Consider the following 18,200-nt stretch of genomic DNA (forward strand, 5'->3'; position numbering starts at 1 on the left):
AGCCTGAAAACATCAACGATGGCCGTGACTTACACAGTTCAGAACTGCATGCCAATGAAACAGCTTGAGCCCTTCCTGTAAGGATGTCATAATTTCATCATCAGTTCAAGTTCCTTCTAATTCAAACTGAATCGGTTTGCTTTAGAGATGTCACTTCTCTTTGGTTCGTTGATGATTCCTTGGTGATAACATGTAAGCACAAGTGTACAGAAAGAAGAGTCCTAAACAAGCAGGGACCACGAATCAACTGGATGCTGTCCCAAGATAATGGGTCTGTTACACAAACTTGGTCTAATTCTGAGATCACAGGCTTTATCACTGAAGTGTAAGGGAATTTCAAATCCTGCAGACGATCTCAATCTTTGTTTTAAGCTAGTACTTTTTCAAACGAAGGGACTGAGATGAGAAGAGAAGCAGACTACAAATGTGATGACTTTTTCAGCTGTGGCCAAACAATTGCAGTTTAGCTTTCCAGATGGCTATTCTAGGGCAGTGATGCTTGGCCTTTCACTCTCAAGGTGGACACACCAATGCCTGAACAGGATCAGATGACACCAGCCCGCCTGTGCTCCCTTCACACCAGACAGAGCTGAGCATATGAACCCCCACCCCACAAACAGTCAAGAAGAAAAGGGACAAAAACACAGATGGCAGATGCAGGCACTAAAACAAAAGGAAAGAATTGGCACACGATGGTGCACTAAGGCCTGGCTGGGTCCTGAAGCAGACCTCACCACACTACTAACCTCCAGATAGCCAGCTTGCCCCACTCAAAGGTTTCACATCCCCTATTATACCCATTCACTGAGAAAACACTCTCCAGATATCTGAGACATGTCTCTGTTATGCTTACTAAAACTTACTAATCACAGCAAATGCTATCTATAGAACACACACATTAATGAACAGCCAGCTCAGCAGCATGAGTTCTGGAACAGAGTCACTGCAGTACAAAAGTGCCACCAGTTTGTTACTGGAAAATGAATACCTCAGTGATCACTGTAAGTGTGTAGTTCAACAGACAAAAGACTAATAAGGAGAGCAAGTTGTCTGAAAAGAAATTCTGCAAACTAAGAGTGACTTTGGAATTGCAAAGCACTGCATAGCTCTGAGATCCACATCAATTAGTGTAGTTTGGGTCTTTTTCCCCAGTAGGCCAAACAGCTTCTACCACAGCTGCTTGTTGACAAAAATGTAGAGAAAAAAATGCAGCTGTGCAAACACTTTAACCAACACTCTGCAAACTCACACCACTTCTCAATCAAAATTTCTGTTAAAAATAAATTAATTTGAATTTATTTATTTGAATTTGAAGAGCTCCAGAGCACTTGCAACCTATACAGCCACTCTCTCCTCCACTTCTCCAGGTGCAAACTCCCAATACAATACTCCCTCAGTTAAGTATCTTCAGACTCAGCTCTGTAGGAACTTTTCACTCTCAGATTTTCCCGGATTTAAGAGACAGGAACAAAGTCTCCTATTACATCCCATATAATACCCATATAAGTACCCCTACTACACTTGTCCAAGTGCTTCAAGAACAGACCAGGACAGGAGTTTTCCAAGCCACAGAGAAAAAGCCCTCCCCACTCCCACAGTACTTGCTGTGGTAGGACTTCCTCACTAAGGCCTGCAGGGAGATGAAGCAACATAACAGGGTAACAAGGCAGTGGAGTTCCATGTCCTACCAAGGCATTTCTACACTATCACACTCAACAGAAGATACATACACACACACACTGCCTTTCTTGAGCTAGGCAGAATTGGTCTACTGTGTCTAAGTTGCCCACAGAAAATAGGGAAAAAATGTGGCAAGATTTAATGACAACAAAAAATACTGCTGTTTATATATGCTTTTTGTAGTTTTACAAACTTTGTTAATATGTCAGGAAATGAACACTGCTAACTACTGGGATGATCAAAGCGTGCCACCAGCTAACAAGGTACACAAAGAAACCAGGATATCACAAACTATGAACACCAAATGTAAATTCGTTTGTGCTTAAAACACCATTTACTGAATTCTTACTGCCTTGAGTCCTCAATATCATAGCAGTTATCAGCTACCAAGATTTGGAACAGCAATGGTGGATTCAGCATAATTACCACTTTACAGAAACGTACAACATGTCTACTATACAACTTACATCAAGTAGCACTTGACATCAAAACTTCTGATAGTAGTCACATTCCACCTGACAATTCTTACCTTATAATTGCTGGAATTTACCCAAGAAGTGGCAAGTCCATCAACCATTTTATCCAGCATAGTCTGATCGTGTTCAAGGTCAGCTGACTTCTGTTTATCTGAGAAGTAATCGATCAATTCCTGGCCAACCTGAAGTCTCTTTCCAACATCCTTCTGCAGCACCTGCGCCAAGCAGTACTCCATACTGGGCTCCATAGTGTCTCAGAAATACAGCACCAGCAAGAAAGCTAGAGGGCAGCAGGTCCAAAAAATCCCTCTATAAAAGTACACAGGAGGTCGCCTCTTTCTTCGATGAAGGTTACTGAGGGTCTGGGTTTCAAAGATGCAATTCTGAGAATGGCAACAATGCACCATGTGTGTGTGGACAGCAGCTGGCAGGATATTAAAAGTCCAATTTAAATAACTAGTAATAGATGAAGCAACGAGCAGTGCTGTACTGTTGAGTCTGCAATAAATCCCAATTCAGCAGTCCATTCTGAAAGAAATGAAAAAGAACAGTATTATAGATTAAATTAAAACTGGAGGAAAAAAAAAATCAAAACAAAAGCTGAAAGCATGTCACAAAATAGGTTATTCATATACAGTTGCCAAGCTGTGGTAAGTCAGATACGAGCAGCATTGTTCTATTTTAAGGGATCAAACAAGGTAGGTCAGGACAAAAACCTTTGGTTATTCTTTACAACAGCAGTTACCCGTCAGTTCCCTAGAAGTTTTAGCGAGAGACAGTAAATTTGTGGCTTAAGTAGCAGCTGATTAGTAATCGATACTATTGTAACTGTCACATCACCATCTAGCCACAAAGGTGGGGACAAAATTCTTAAAGCAGATCACCAGAAAAACCCATCTACTTTAACAAGTGGTCTGGATCCTCTTTGGACTGTTGGCCTTCAGCAATCCATGTCATCAGCTGGTCAGAGAGATACAGTATTAACACTGGGCTCCAGGAATGTATAACAATCAGTTTTAAAAACCTACGGGATCAAGCTGTTTCCAGCCTGAATCCTGTTACATCCCTACCACAGGTGTACAGAAAACAGCACTAGCAAAGTCTAAATGCAGTTCAACCAGCAGTGCCTGTGGTGTCCTGAGAACCAAGGCCACACACAAGGATAGCCAGGCCAACCTTTGCTGCCACTCAGAGGCACAGCATCACTCTGAGGTAAACTTTTGGCTTATGCCTAAAAAAATTAGTGTAAGTCTATGGTTTATGTTCCTCAACTCTAGAAATTCTCCTATCCAAGGACTTCATTAGAGACTCAGTTGAAGCCCTTTTGTTGTCCCTCCATCTGCAGCCAAATGAACCCCTCCCGGCAGCCAGGGAACAGACTGGAGGGCCTGATCTTCACCCTCCCACAGACCATGGCTCTTGGCATCACCACACTGCTTCCCGAAGCACTCCCTCATCATAGGTTAGCACTTTCAGGAGGGGGTGATAAAAACTCAGGGTGTCTTTTTGTTTCCTGGCTAATAATACCCAAAGCTAGAAATCTGCCCTACTTTTTCTGCCAGCATGAGGAAAGCAGGTCATGCTCAGAGCAAGGGAAGAGGCTGTGCAGCAGACACCTGGTTCAATAAACAACTGGAAGGAAGCTGGATGCACAAGTTCACTAATTGGAAGCACCGGGGCAGCAAATCTAAATACCTTCTGTTTGAGCAAATAAGGCCTTCACAAAAATCTTAATGAAGACAAAGTGAATCTGACAGCAGATGAGATGCACACAAGAATCCCAGCCTGGAAACAAAAGCATCTCTCACACATATTACCTCACCTCCATCCTCCTTGGCCAGACTTACACACTGCCCCATCTTACCAGCACCACGCACAGCATCTAGATCCAGCACTGAGGTCTTAAGCTTCCCTACCCCTACCAGCATTACCACACATGTCCCAGCTGCCCACACTGGCTACGCAGGAGTCACCAGAGAGCAGGTGTCTCCATTCCAGGCAGCCAGTTCAAATCCCCGCTGGCTGATGGTGATCAAAACTGGTTCTGCACATCCAGGGATTCACCTCAGCCAACTGCCTGGATAATCCTACCCACAGCCAGAAGGGATTGCTTATGTATGTAGACTGAACTCTCTCCTCACCAGAAAACCTCACCCCCCAGAGCAGCAAGGAAGCATCAGCTGCAACTGCACACACAGCACTTTGAGCTTTGGATTAGTGCTGTGATAGCTTACCTGTGACCACTACCCCAACCTGAACCATCTCAAGGAAACAAAACTCTCACCCTTTTGTTTCAAGTCATTGTAAGAGTGATTTGGCTTCAAACTCTAAAACTGACAACATCCCACTCCCACCAATACTCTTAGAGCAATGGCTTTTTTCTTTCTAAAAAAGAAACATTGGTTCCAAACTAGAGGAAAGCATTGCCTTTTTTATTGCTGATGCCACAGTTTCTCACTTGGTCAGTTTAGCTTCAACTCTGAAAGAAGTGCTCTGAGCTTTCCCATCCTCAACCAAAACGGTTCACAGCTCTGACTACCCATGGCAGCACAGGCACAAAAACAGGGCCACTTCAACCAACTGCAGAAGCACAGCAGATGTTTCTGTCCAAGTCTCCCTGTCTGCAGCTCTGAACACTGTCCCCTGCCCTCGAGCACAGGCTGGTCCTGCTCCTTGCTGCAGGCACTCCAGTTATGTGAAGCAGCATTACTCACAGCAGTGTCAGTGTCCAACCAAAGGGTTTTCACAGAGTAGAGCAGCATTTTACCAGACCTCTCACTAGCATGGAACTACTGCAGAAGGGGCAGGGAAGTGTGTTTAGCTGCTAACACGTTCTAGCTCAAGCCTTTTAAGTTAGCTGTGCTGTTCGCTTCTGGACTCCAGAAACTGCACACATGTTCAAATGGGGACTCTGCTGTTAAACTGGATAGAACACGGTGAAGAACGTCCAATTGCTTTTAAAATGTAAATGTAGAACTTGCTTAAACTCGAAAATTCAGATTACAGAAGGGTGTGAATGAGTGTTAGTTACCACAGAATAGCCATTTTTTATTAACATCACACATAAACAAGTCTCGACACATCCAAGAAACCATTAGCAGCCCATACTGCCATGAGAAAAGAGCACTGAAACTTACAGGTCTTTCTTCTATGTGGTTTTCATTTGAGAGTTTGTAAGTCTCTGCCCACAAGCACAGAAACAATCTTTTAAGCAAACTAATGTAAACAAATTTCTCTCCAAGTTCTGGATTTTTAAACGCATGAAGGAAGACACAGGATAAAAATCATGATGCACTAGAGAAGAACAGATTTGTGCCACAACCTTGAGCATCGTAGTCTAAAGAAGATCCACTATACATTATGGCACCACTAGTAAATGCATACATGGGAAAAGAGCCAGAAACACCTTTGAATCCTGGGGAAAACAGTAAGAGTAAGCCAAGAGAAAAGGCTGAAGCTACAGCCTGTTGCATCTGCCAGCCAACAGGTTTTTAAATAGCACTTTTTTTACCTTAAAAAAAAAAAACACCACACTTTTCTACACATGTGAGGAAGTCTGTTGACTCCCTCTTCCTCACAGAAGGAAGTGGAAAAAATACCACCTGAGAAAAACAAGAGCCAAACTGACAAAAAAATTAACCTCCCAGGCAATGAAGCATATGGCTGCTACATCCCATCAAGTTTGAAACCAACTGGGCAGATGCTTCCCACACAACAAGCTTTGAAAAAACACACACAGCCACAACCTGAGCCCCAGTGGTCCACTTCTGTTCCTACACTTTCCAGATAAGCAATGTTACAAGATACAAACTCCCCACTGAAGAACAGTCATGCAGAACTCAAAACTAATAACTCAGTGGCACAGGTCCTGGGTTTGGAGCTCCTCCAAGTTTTGAGAGGGGTTGCAAATATAAGCTCCAGCACAAGGGTTTTCTCCAATCCTCCTCCTAGACTTGCAGTTTACACTTGAAGGAACAGGCAAGGCTACATCTAACAATGTCAATACGTAGACAAAATAATCTAAGAGAAAAAAAAATATTCTCCCATCCCAACTCTGTCACTGCAAAGGAAGTTCCCTGTTTCACTAATTAGACATCAAAACTATGTGCTTAGTCAAAGCCTCTGGCAGTAACACGTGAACTTTCCATCAAGAGCTATCCAGCAGAAAAGCCACTATAGAGAGGTTTAAGTTTAATACCACATTGGAGCTCAAAATTATGAACTTAGAGGAGAAAGCTGGTAAAGACTGAACAGCCCAAAGCTACTCAGCCTAGATACAACCTTCATAACACCATAAAAGCTGGTACAATTCACAGCAAAGCAACTGGCTCAGCACGTACAGTAAGTCAATTCAAATAGTAATAAGGAAATACTTGTTACCTAAAATGCTGTGGCAACATTAAACTGGGTACATAAGCTAATGAACTTTTCAGCACTTAGGAGAACCCCACTAAGCCCAGACTAAGTGAAAGTGCATTATATTTGCAATTCTCAAGGAAAGCTGTCTTAGGGTAACTTCACAGAAAATTTTAAATCTTCTTCCTCTTGCAATAAGGAAGGAAACCTGAAGCACATAAAAAATGCCATACTCCTCTCCTGGGGGGTTGCCTGTAGCAGGGAGCTCTTCCAATACAGCTGTTTGACTTTAAAATGATGGTCCACTCTCTTCTGCTCTAGTCATCACATTATCATCTTTGTCATGTTTCGCTGCATCTTCACATGCCAAAAAGTCAGTGCAGTCCATAACCTCCCCAGACAACTGTTCTAACATGACTGCTCCAGACACAAGCCTGCAGAGACAAGTCTCTTGCTGCCACTCAGTGCAGACAAGAGCCAGTGCCACACAATAACCAGCCCTTTCTAGTCATTTTCCTGGAGGTATCTCTCTTCCAGCCAGTAAGCTTAATTTGTAAACAACTTCTACACATGACCACACTTCTTCGGTGTCTCTTTTTTTTGTGTGTACATGGTTATCTGTGGCCCAGTAGCTGTTGAAATAACACAGCAACACAACTGTACCAGCAAGCCTCCTTTTTCACGGGTCTCAGGACCTAACTGCAGAGTCACTTCACTTTAGAATTCGTTCAAGGTATATTAAGACACTTCCTTGAACCTCGACTTTCCACAACAAAGAACTCCTCCTCCAAGAGACCTCCACCCTAGCCAAATGTAGCAATTTTTTTTAAGTATAAAAACTACCAGGCATCAAAGCTGCAGTAGCTCACCACTACTGGAAAGTGGGCACTGTAACACAGAACTAGTGAGTTTGCCAGCCAAGCCCCCTTGGGCAAAAGTTCAGAGCTATTAGAACAGCACCTGGAAATCATGTGCTGCGAAGACTAAGAGGAAATCTCATCAGCAAGGCTGATGTGTCAAAGTGTCAAACTGCAGCTCTGCAGGAAGGGTGGAAGCTCTCAGCCCTCTCTACACTCCTCTATTTTTGCTTCAACCGGCACAGCTATCCCCTGCCCAGAGGGGATTGGGTGTCAGGGCTTTACAAAGTATGACTATCACCAAGCACTCAATCAAACCTACTCTCCCCTCAGTGTGCAAGTAGCATTGAAGGGAGTAGCTGTATTGACAGTTTCCAAGTTCAGATATTCTTACTTGTTCAAACCCTCTGAGAGAACTAAGTGACAAGTACCACATCAAATGTCCTACTTGAAGAAGAGAGAAACCTTCTTCTGGAGAAAAGGAGTTTGCAGGAAACACCCACCCACCGACAGCTGAGCCCTCCCCATTGTTCACCTGTCCCCATAAGAAGGCAATAATGTTTCTTTAGTGCCAGGGAATATTGCACAACCACTGTGATTGTTTTAAATCAGTAATTAGTGTTGCCTTGTACTTGAGCGTCCCTTCAATCCAAAGATGGTATCTTAGATTTCCAGACTGACAACTCATGCTTTTCTAATTAGCTGGCGGGACAGCCCCGTGCTTATCTCGATGTACCAAGTGTCTCTGCACTTGATGCAGAGACTCCTTCCACAGTAACTTTAACTGTCCTCAGAGTACCACAACTTCGCTGCTCAACCTTGCCGATAAGCAAAGCACTGCCTATGTGAATGCAGTTTCTTTTCGGGAAGGTCTTCAAGGAGGGTTTCTTTCTCTTCCCACACCACCGGCCACACTAAGGCATCGTTTGCAAAACTCTCTACTGCTGCAGGCAGTTCATCCTCAGGAGAGCCACGTCTGGCTGAAGGCTGGCTCGGACTCTGCTAAATAGTAGCTGGTCTTCACTTCCCTGGAGTCTATTAAGGGGTTCATGCACACAAGTACAGACAGTGACCAAGCTACAACTTCACTGCTGTCAGGAAAACTGAGGCAGATTTTGACAGCTGAAAGATTTCCAGGGCTTAAGCTAACTGTGGCCTTCTAGCCCCCCCCCCAATCCTTCCTGGCCAGATGCTAGCTGTGAAAGTTGCATTACCTACCCTGGGTAAGATGAGAGAAAAGCTTCAGATAACTGGAATTCTTATGCCTCCACTAAAAGTTTACACTGATGCCTCGGTAACTGAACACTCACACAGAGATACCAATTTCAGAAGGCAATAATCTTCAAAAAATCTCCTCAGTAATGAAGCTGCAGCAAATCAAAATGGCTTACAGGTCACACCAATGTGACTCCAATACCCTACACTAATGAAACCACTCTGCAGAGTAGGAGTAACCCTTCCAGAGTAGGGTAGAAAATTAGATGTGTTTTAACATCTTTTGTTTTCTTAATACAACCCCTCTCTGAAATTAGTTTGGTTTTAACTTTGAGACCAAGGACAAGTCTAGAATGAGCTTTCAAGGGCTTCTTCCTTTTTAACAGTTTGAGTGCTGAAATGCAGCTCAAAATCCTGTAATGTCAGGAGCTGCTCTGTACGGACTCCCTCTTGTAGGCATCTCAGTTTACGCTTCCAAGGTAACATATTACAAGCAATTAATTAGGGGCAATGAACCGGTGGCAGTGGAGCAACACACACACAACTATCATCATGACACTTGATTCTGTGATAGCGCTCAAGTTTTGGGTTTATCTGTACAAAAATATCCTCTCTCTGCCTCGCTAGAGGTCTAACCTTATCTTAGAGCCTGCAGACCACAGTTGACACTGAGGGCCCCTGGCCCACAAATTACACAGCACTGGCTCTCTACAACTTCCAACTTGGCTCTGCAAGGTGCCTGAGCCAAGGGTGCACAAGGTTCCCCGAGGGGTGGTGGTGATGCATTCCATAAGAATGGAAATGGCATCCAGCCCCCCTTCTACTGCAACTAGGAGTGCAGGACAAATTTTCCAGAGTCACATCCTAACGCTCTCCTTCACAATCCAGTAGCAATATTGGCTCACCTGGGAAAATACGGGAAGGAAAGGAAAAGAAGAGACTTTCACTTGTAGCCTCCTGTGGGTAAAATGCTTAGCAAGGTTTGGAAGTAGAACACTGCTGAGAACTAGAGCAGAGTGACCCATCACTTGCCAGTCTGCCAGCAGGACAAGGAGCTTCACAGCTCACATCTGAATCTTGTAATCTCTGTTTGCATTGCAATCGATGAAGTCCCTTAGGCTAAGACCACTAATTTAGCCAGTCCTGATCTTCCTGTACATCAGCTGAAGAGAAAAGTGGTAGAATACCAAGAAGCTCCTATTTTACAGGAATAGGGTAGAAATTCAGTGCCTTCCCCAGAGCCACTGCAAAGCAAGTCTGCAGTGTCAGTGGGAACAGAGTGTGAGATAACACCTTGGGGAAAGAAAAAAATGATACCACTACATGCTGGTAAAGATCAGGACAACTGAATTTTAAAGAGAGCAGTGGGTTCAATATAAATTCTCTATTCCAATCCTCCAGGACCTATTTTTCCCTACAGATGTGTAACTGCCTGATGACACAGAAGCAAGGTTTCATGTAAAAGTCCAAGCCAAAGTTACCCTGGAAGGAAGTACTTGAGAGACAAGTGCTAATAGTAAAATGACAGGTTGGAATGGCAAAATAATACACAAGATCATACCTTGGGTACAAGCCCTCAAGGGACACTGGCTGCGGGATGCAAGAGCAGCAGTTTGCAAGTCAACCGTTTTGGAAAAAGTTTATTTTCTTTGTCTCTCTTCATGCTTCACAGCTAATGCCTCTCTCTCTTCCATGACTCAAAAATTTATTGGCATTGCAAAATAGGGGTCTTTGCCTACCCCTGTTCTGCAGGGCTGCCATGGAAGCTCTTGGCCAAGGAGATGAGAACTCTCAGTAGCAGCAGGATTTCAACTGCTGACAGGGGCCAGCAGAAAACAGAACCTAGAACCAGTTCAGCTCCAGGGAGGAGAAGGAGGGCTACTCTACATTCAGGCAGAAGCAGATTCTATTCAGCCTGGCATTTACAACCACGTGTAAGAGGGTGGCAAAAGAAATCCCTCAACACAGGCTGCAAGGGAGTGCAGAAAGCCATAACACTTTTAGATTTATAAAACAATGGATGGAGGAAGCACAGGACAAGGAGGAGCAGAAGAGGATTTTTGTTTGACAATACCATGAATTGGGCTGAACCTCTAGTGGCAGCAAAGAGACTTCTGGGCAACAAAACCACCTGCATCTAACAGGCATCTAACATCTGCAACTCCTCCCTTCTGCTCAGCATTCCTTTGAAACACAGGTTAGAATCTGACCCTGTTTTGATCAGAACTTTGCCTCAAATCATTATTGGTTCAATTTGGTTTTCTGAAATATCTTGGAATCTAAAGCATCTACGAGCAAAGTGTAAATAAAGGGCCACATCTTAAACCTGAACTACAGACACGCTGCACCAGGGACTGGCCTGGTTAGGCTGTTTAGTCCATTAACTCGCTGGCGGTGGAAACAAATTAGAGGATTTTAAATCTGCCCACTCACTTCCAATAAACTAATGATGATGATGCTCTTCTAACAATTAATTTAGCAGCTATTTGGCATACTTGTTTCTAGATGCAGAATGGACATCTCCCTCCTTGCAGGGCCAGACATGCAGAGATTTGGTTAAGGAACAGAACAGGAAACCAGGTGAACTCGAACAAATAAAATGAGATCAAATCTCTTGGGGAGCACTGGCAGCCTCTCAGACCACAAAATCCATTTGTTGCCCTCCTGTAGGTTGAACAGTTACAACTCCATGCAGTACATTTGGGTTTTATGATGGAGCTTTTTTTTGGTGTAAGAATGCTAATGCTGCCAAAGAGAGGAGAAAGTGAGCTCTCACGTGTGTGACAGAGCCAGCCACCAGTGCAGTGCAGAAGCCAGGGAACATGTATGTGTTTAGCTCCTCAATATCCCACTGTGCAAAGCTCATAACTAGATCACATCAGCCTTTCAGACAGCTTTGAGTACTGGTAACAGGTTGGTCCAATGGACAATATCCAAAGCACTGAGCGAGCTTGAAAGAAACACGCAGTGCAAACTTCAGCACTGTACAGGGTGATGAAAACAAAGCAACTGAGCAAAGAGCCACAGGAGGTGATGCCATTAAACAGTGGGGTAAAGCTAACGCTGTTCTGCACAACACTGACTCAACACCACCCTTCATCAAGGAAAGAAGCAAACACCTTCCCTCAGTTAGACTGCTTATAATTTTACTAAAGTCACAGTCTGAAGAAATTAATAGACAAGAACGGTCCATTTTATTCACTCAGGTGAGAGACCTTTATACACTTGCCAGCATTTTCTCTTATGCACTGGCAAAGGCTGCTGGAAGAAGTGCTGGCACTATCAGAATCCAGGAGGAAGCTTCAATCACAACTGCCAGCCAAGGAGGCGTTAACAGCAGCACGCCTGATCCAGAGGCACGCCAACAACATTTCCATCCCTAGTCTAGGCAAGGCCCAAGATAATGAGAGGCTCAGGGTGACACATGAGCCTGATCCAAAGTCATCTGAGGCCAGAAGGGACCTGTAATGGCAGTCCACACACTTTAAAGCCACCTCTCCCAAAAACCTGCAGGAACATTGAAACGGAGAGGTACATGCGGGGAAGGTCATTGCTTTATCCATCTGAACATTTCATGTTCAGCCTCTTGAAACTTCTTCTGACCTGCCTCAACACAAAGGTTGTTGAGATCTTGTCCTCATCCTCCACTGTAATGTTGTAAATCATTACAGAAGTGCCCAGACTTGCTGTCAGCTCTCATCTTCTAATAACCAACTGCCCTAAACAAACTACCTGATGGACAGAGAAAGACTGACTAACATACAGGAGAAACAGATACATCGTTTGAGTTTTGCTGTTTAAATATACAGTTCTCTTAATACTTAGGTTGTAGCATAAATTTAGCACTCCTCCAGAACTTCAAAGATGACTGGAGCACCAGCACATTCACTTGTAGGCATTCTCTGCAATTGTCCTAGGGAACGTCACATGAACTAGAGAAACATGTCCATCTCCCAAGCATGCTGCTCTCTCACTTTTAACACTGCATCTTAACAGCCAAGTGAAGCAAGGCCAAAATGTATAACTTCACGACATTTCTCTTCTTGAAACAGAAACTTTTGAAGCTGTTTGATAAATTCTAAGCACTTCACAGGAATGCTGCAGGCATCAATGCAAAAAAAAAAAATCTATGTTGACAGTGATTTAAAATAAAAATTAAGCAAGTGAGACTATGAAATACAGAGAGGATCGCCCACGGTGACACGTCATTCCTCTGTACCTCTCGTAACTTCCAGGCTTCAGTCCCACTGACAGGGTTCAGCAGGGAAAACAAGCAAAGGCTGGACTTTGCCAAGCCCAGGACCGCAGCACAAAGGCTTGTTCCACACAGTGAGGAATGCTGTCATGATAAGGAAGACCCTGAATATGACAGTACTGCAGTTTCATCCTGCACTGGGTGTAGCTCTTTGCTCTAGAGAAAGCTCACCTCTATTGCAAGTTCTCAAACATATCCCCTCCCTCTCCAGCTGCAAACCTCTTAAATTCAATTCAGAATCTTCAGAATCCCACACAGAAGCAAACACCTGCGCTTCCAACGCCTTCCCAAGAACTAATCTGAGCCACTGCTGAGCTAAATGGTGGATCTGTGTCTTCAGGTATCAAGTGACAATACTTTGGTTTGTCTTCAACATCGCCCAGGTGGCACCAAGCGGAGCAGGCAACAGAGATACAACTGCTCAGAAGATGCAGAGAAATGGGCTGCAGTGCTCAGCAGCAAACTGGGCTATGACAAATTTGCCTCTGATGCTAGCACAAGTGCAGGGCTGGAGACCACATCCCTGCTTTATCAACACTGGCTTGGCACATACTTCTTTACTTAACCCTTGTCTCCTCTACTAAACAATGACTTATGAAATAAATCCACAAGGGACAGAGGTCCACTGGTCAGAACAACCCTCACACCTGGGAAGCCTCTGCCCTACTCCAACACAAGCTTCCCATACAACCCCGAGCTTGTCATCCTATCTCAGTTCCCCACACCCCTCTCAAGCGGCTGTGCAGGTGGCTGGGGAAGGGAGCAGCCTTTCCCTTCCTCACAGATATCTTTAACCACGTAACATTAAAAAATACCTTGAGCAGAGCCCACACAGGCCTGTAACACGCATAACACTGTATTTACTCAGAGCCAGTATCTCTCTGAAGTGTTTCTGCAGGACGTGCCTAACGATGAAGCCACCTCTTCGCACAGGCACAAACTCCCAGTCCTCGCCCGACTCCCACCAAAAGCGCTCCCAGGAGCGAGCGAAGCGGAGCGCGGCACGTGCACAAAGGGGCCAAGCCCCAGGCCGAGCCCACCCACCCGCAGGATGCTGCTGGAGGCACAGCAGCCCCAAGCGTCGGCAGAGCCCGGCGCCGCTCGGCGAGCTCGGCACGGCCGCGCCTCCCGCCCCTCGCCCAGCTGTTTGTTCCCAAGGGACCCTCCCGGGAGACCCCCGGCCCTGCCGGTGCTGGGCGGCCCCGGGGGGCGGCCCCGCTCCAGGCCCCGCAGCCCCCGCACGGCCGGTCCCGCCGGGCCGCCCTGCCCTGCCCTGACCGGAGAGCGGCCCCGCGCCGCTCCCGCACCGTGCGAGCCGGCCCCGCCCCGCGCTGCCCGCGGTCCCCGCCGGCGGCACCGCACACAAAGCGCCCGCAGCCACGCTCCTCCCCGCGGGCGGGCGGGCGCGGCGCGGGCGGTACCTGGGGGCGCGGGCCGGGCGGGCGCTGTGCCGCTGTGCCGCTGTCCCGTCCGCCGCTGTCCCGCTGTGGCCCCGTCCCCTCAGAGGCGGCGGCGGCGCCGCCCGCTCCGCTCCATGGCCGCGCGCGCCGCTCGCCACGGGAAGAATGGGGGGCCCAGCGCGCACGCGCCGCCCGCGGCCGCCCCGCCCCGCCCCACGCGCCGGCGCGGCGCCGCCCTGCGGGCCCCGGTGCCGCGGTGAGGTCAGCGCGAGGCCTGCGCATGCGCGGGGGAGGGGGGCCGTTACCGCGCGCGCCCCGTCGCCATGGAGACACCGCCCGGCGGGAGCGCCGGGAGCGGGAGCGGTTCCCGGGAATGCCGGAGCCCCGGGAGCGAGAGCGGGGACTCGCGTTCCCGGGAATGCCGGAGCCCCGGGAGAGGGGGGACTCGCGTTCCCGGGAATGCCGGAGCCCCGGGAGAGGGGGGACTCGCGTTCCCGGGAATGCCGGAGCGCCGGGAGAGGACTCGCGTTCCAGGAATGCCAGGGCCCGGGAGGGGGACTCGCGTTCCCGGGAATACCGGAGCACCGGGACTCGCGTTCCCGGGAATGCCGGAGCCCCGGGACTCGCGTTCCCGGGAATGCCGAAGCCCCGGGAGCGAGAGCGGGGACTCGCGTTCCCGGGAATGCCGGAGCCCCGGGAGAGGGGGGACTCGCGTTCCCGGGAATGCCGGAGCCCCGGAGAGCGGGGACTCGCGTTCCCGGGAATGCCGGAGCCCCGTCCCTCCTGATCGGCCCCCCACTGCTCCAGGCAGTGCCGTGCCCCGGGCTCCTGGGTCCGACCGTGGAGAAGCTCAATTCTGGAATGTCTCCAGTGAGGGAGACTCCACAGCCTCCCTGGGCAGTGTGTTCCAGTCTCTCACACGATAGAGAAGTTCTTCCTCATATTCAGGTGGAACTCCCTGTGCATCAGTTTCTGCCCGTTGTTTCTTGTCCTGTTGTTCGGCTCCCCCGAGCAGAACCCGGTCCGTCCTCCCCACCCCACCTCCCACTTTAGCTACACATTGATGAGGTCCTCTCACTCTTCTCAAGGCTGAACAGCCCCACCTCTCAGCCTTTCCTCCTAAGAGAGATGCTCTAGTCCCTAAATCATCTTTGCTGCTCTTCACTGGACCCGCTGGATGCTCCAGGAGCTCCACGTGTCTGCTTTGTGCAGCCTTAGTTAAAAAGGTGCATTTAAAAGCAACTAAATCTTTCTCCTACACGGAATGAGTTGCAGTGCTACCACTGTGTACCTGAGGTGAGAATGGGAAACAAATGCCCTGTGCAGAGGCTCTTTGCCAAGACACGTTTGACAATCTTCCTCCCTAGGCTCATGACTGCTGCTTTCGTGGTGGTGTAGGGAATGAACCTCCATCTCCCCTTGAACCACCACTGTCTCGTCCTCTGCAGCCGGCCTCCCCAGGTGACACTGTGGTTCCCAACAAGCCTGTAGCCTGAGCCATCAAAACAGTTCATAGGGGAGAGCTGTATGTGGAACAAATGGTTCATTTTCATTCATAACTTCTTGAAATAATAATGCCCTTCTCCTTGGCTCATAATTTTGGCAAAGAAATTGCTTTTGGCAAACCCTCTCCCAAATAATCCTAGATTCTCCAATTTGTTCCTTTCCTCCCTCAGGTTTCAGAGCAATATATAAACTGCTGCTTTGAGCAAAGCTGCACGTAAGTTCTGGAACAGGCTGCACAGATGTCAAGAGAAAGCTGGGGATATTAGTGCTTAAAAGGATGCCAGCTCTGGGTAAACTGAAAGCAGGTGATTACAAACCAGCTTTAGAAATTACCATGATTCTCACCCCCAGGCAGCAGCTAATCTCCTGAGAGCCCTAACTAGCTAAGCACTACCCACGGCAGAGACACAACAGCTCTGCTTCACCTATTGTGGCTTCCCAGAGCCAGTGTTACCATCGCTCTGCACCTGGAGGAGATGCAGTCCCTGTGCCCAGTGCTTTCCCTCCCTAGCTGGGCAGTTCTGCAACCAGGACTCCAGTTGTTTTCCCAGCTCTCGTTTTGCAGTCTCCCGACAGCAGCTGATGACCGAGGTCATGGGTACATTAATAAAAGACCAATCCTTCCACTTCATCTGGATCTGCTACAAAGTTCTCTCAGACACTAGATAGTTCCCTCTGTTCCCAAAATACCATCACAGTCCATTTTGAGCAAGAAAATTAGATAAAGACTGAATAGTTCTAAGTTAGCTGAATTACAATAAGCAATATTTAATTTTATTTTAGTAAGAAGTCAATAATTGTGTATCACATTTGCTGTGAATTCATTCTCTTCAGTATTGCAATACGGAGGCATTTACTTTGGAAATTCCCTAATATTCCTTCTGATATAATTGTATGTTTGCCCTTTCTTCACAGATTCTTACTTTTGGTGATTTTACAGTCACTGTTTGGCAACCTAAAGTAAAGAAATGCTGAGAAATACAGCTGGCATAGTTTTTAAGTATTTTTTTTCTCCCCTCCTAGGTAACACTTGCATAGAAAATATGTTTTGTTTTTTTTTTTTTTACTTGCAAGACTTCAGGAGGCAACTGCACAACACTTAAAAGCTTCCTCACTGTGCAATTAACAAAAAGATTGTGTTTTCTATTTTTATTATAAAACAGGTAAAGTCTCTGCACAGAAATAAATTTGTCACCTAATCAGCTCTAATGTCTCGATTTTTTTCCCTCTGTTGTTATGTGACTGTTTCCTTGGCTCCTTTCAAAGACCTTTAGAACAGTTTCTGCCTATATTTAAGATAACCAAATTGTTCCATGAGCAGCACCACCAGTGATGCCTGGTTTCTCCCAGATCTGTGTCTTTTGTCCCCCCAGTCTGCCCTGTTCCCTCAGCAGCCCTACCTTCCTGTGAGAGTCCCCTCCAAGGGGACACAGGCAGCACAGTGTGTGGTTATCCAGGGCTGTGTATACGTGCACATCGAAGGACAGCCCTCTGCCAAAGGGATCACACCATGCCTGAGCTCCCCTCCTGCCTTCCCCTGAGGCTGCCAATGGTTATTTCTCTCTTCCAGTTCTCATGAAATTTGAGATTCTTTCCTCCCCACTAAATGTTGAGAAGGAAAAAGGAGGGGGCTAGTCTGACAGCTGAATAAGAGCAGACAGACAGACTGATCACATAAGCCTCGTTTTCATTGGAAAAAGAAGTCCAAAATAATCATAACTTGCAAGCTTTCTTCAATTTTTTTAAAAAGGAGGTGAAGGCATTGTTCTGATTCTTGCCCTTTAGGTTTCTTAACATTTAATCTCAGTATTCTTCAGTTCTGCTCAGATGAGGTTCTTGATTACCCTGCACAGTCCACTGACTTTCCCAAGGACATCCATCTACTTCAGTTCCAGCACACCTATGATAAATCTGCACATCCATTGCCTGTGATGGCTCTCAGGGAAAACCCACCATGAAGGCACATCAGGATACCCCAAGGGCAACCAGATCTAAGCTTCTGGATGGAATCCAATCTACAGGGACAATTCAGCTTCCCCAAAGTTACTGTTAGGTAACAACTATGCTATTGCTAACCAGTCCTGGGGGATTTATCCTGGGCTGTAGAAAGGACTCTAAACGAAGGAAACAGCAGTAACCACTGGAGGAGCAGCTACCATCAAACGTGACTGCTTGACAAGGCCTTCACTGCCAGTGGCTCAACAGCAAGCATTTGGCAGTACCCTTACACATAACATACTTAATAAAAGGTACTTTTTACTACGCCCTCATTTCTGAAAGATATCCACTTACTCACCTCTCTCACACATGGATCTCCAAAACAAACAGACTAGTGCAGCAGAAAGGTAGGAACATCTGTCTCCTGAGAGGATACTGTTCCCAGTGAGGCAGCATGTACCTCTCTAATCAGTCCACCTGCAAAGTACTTTGTCCCCTGCTTGTTGAGCAGGTGTGT

At 46.8% G+C, this 18,200-nt stretch overlaps 1 protein-coding gene across 1 annotated transcript in view; it reads right to left on the reverse strand.

Annotated features, from left to right (window-relative positions):
- Nucleotides 1-14,397, reverse strand: part of CLASP1 (cytoplasmic linker associated protein 1) — a 172,979-nt gene extending 158,582 nt beyond the window's left edge. The window contains exons 1-2 of the mRNA XM_050340577.1: nucleotides 14,261-14,397; nucleotides 2,210-2,684 (exon numbers count right to left, since the gene is read on the reverse strand). Of these exons, the coding sequence (XP_050196534.1) occupies nucleotides 2,210-2,404 (195 nt within the window). The 5' untranslated portion in view covers nucleotides 2,405-2,684; nucleotides 14,261-14,397. The remainder of the gene's footprint in view (nucleotides 1-2,209; nucleotides 2,685-14,260) is intronic.
- Between the last annotated feature and the right edge of the window lie 3,803 nt (nucleotides 14,398-18,200).

Source organism: Myiozetetes cayanensis, unplaced genomic scaffold (assembly GCF_022539395.1).
Source record: "Myiozetetes cayanensis isolate MyiCay16 unplaced genomic scaffold, myiCay2020 scf9, whole genome shotgun sequence".
Lineage (NCBI taxonomy): Eukaryota > Metazoa > Chordata > Aves > Passeriformes > Tyrannidae > Myiozetetes > Myiozetetes cayanensis.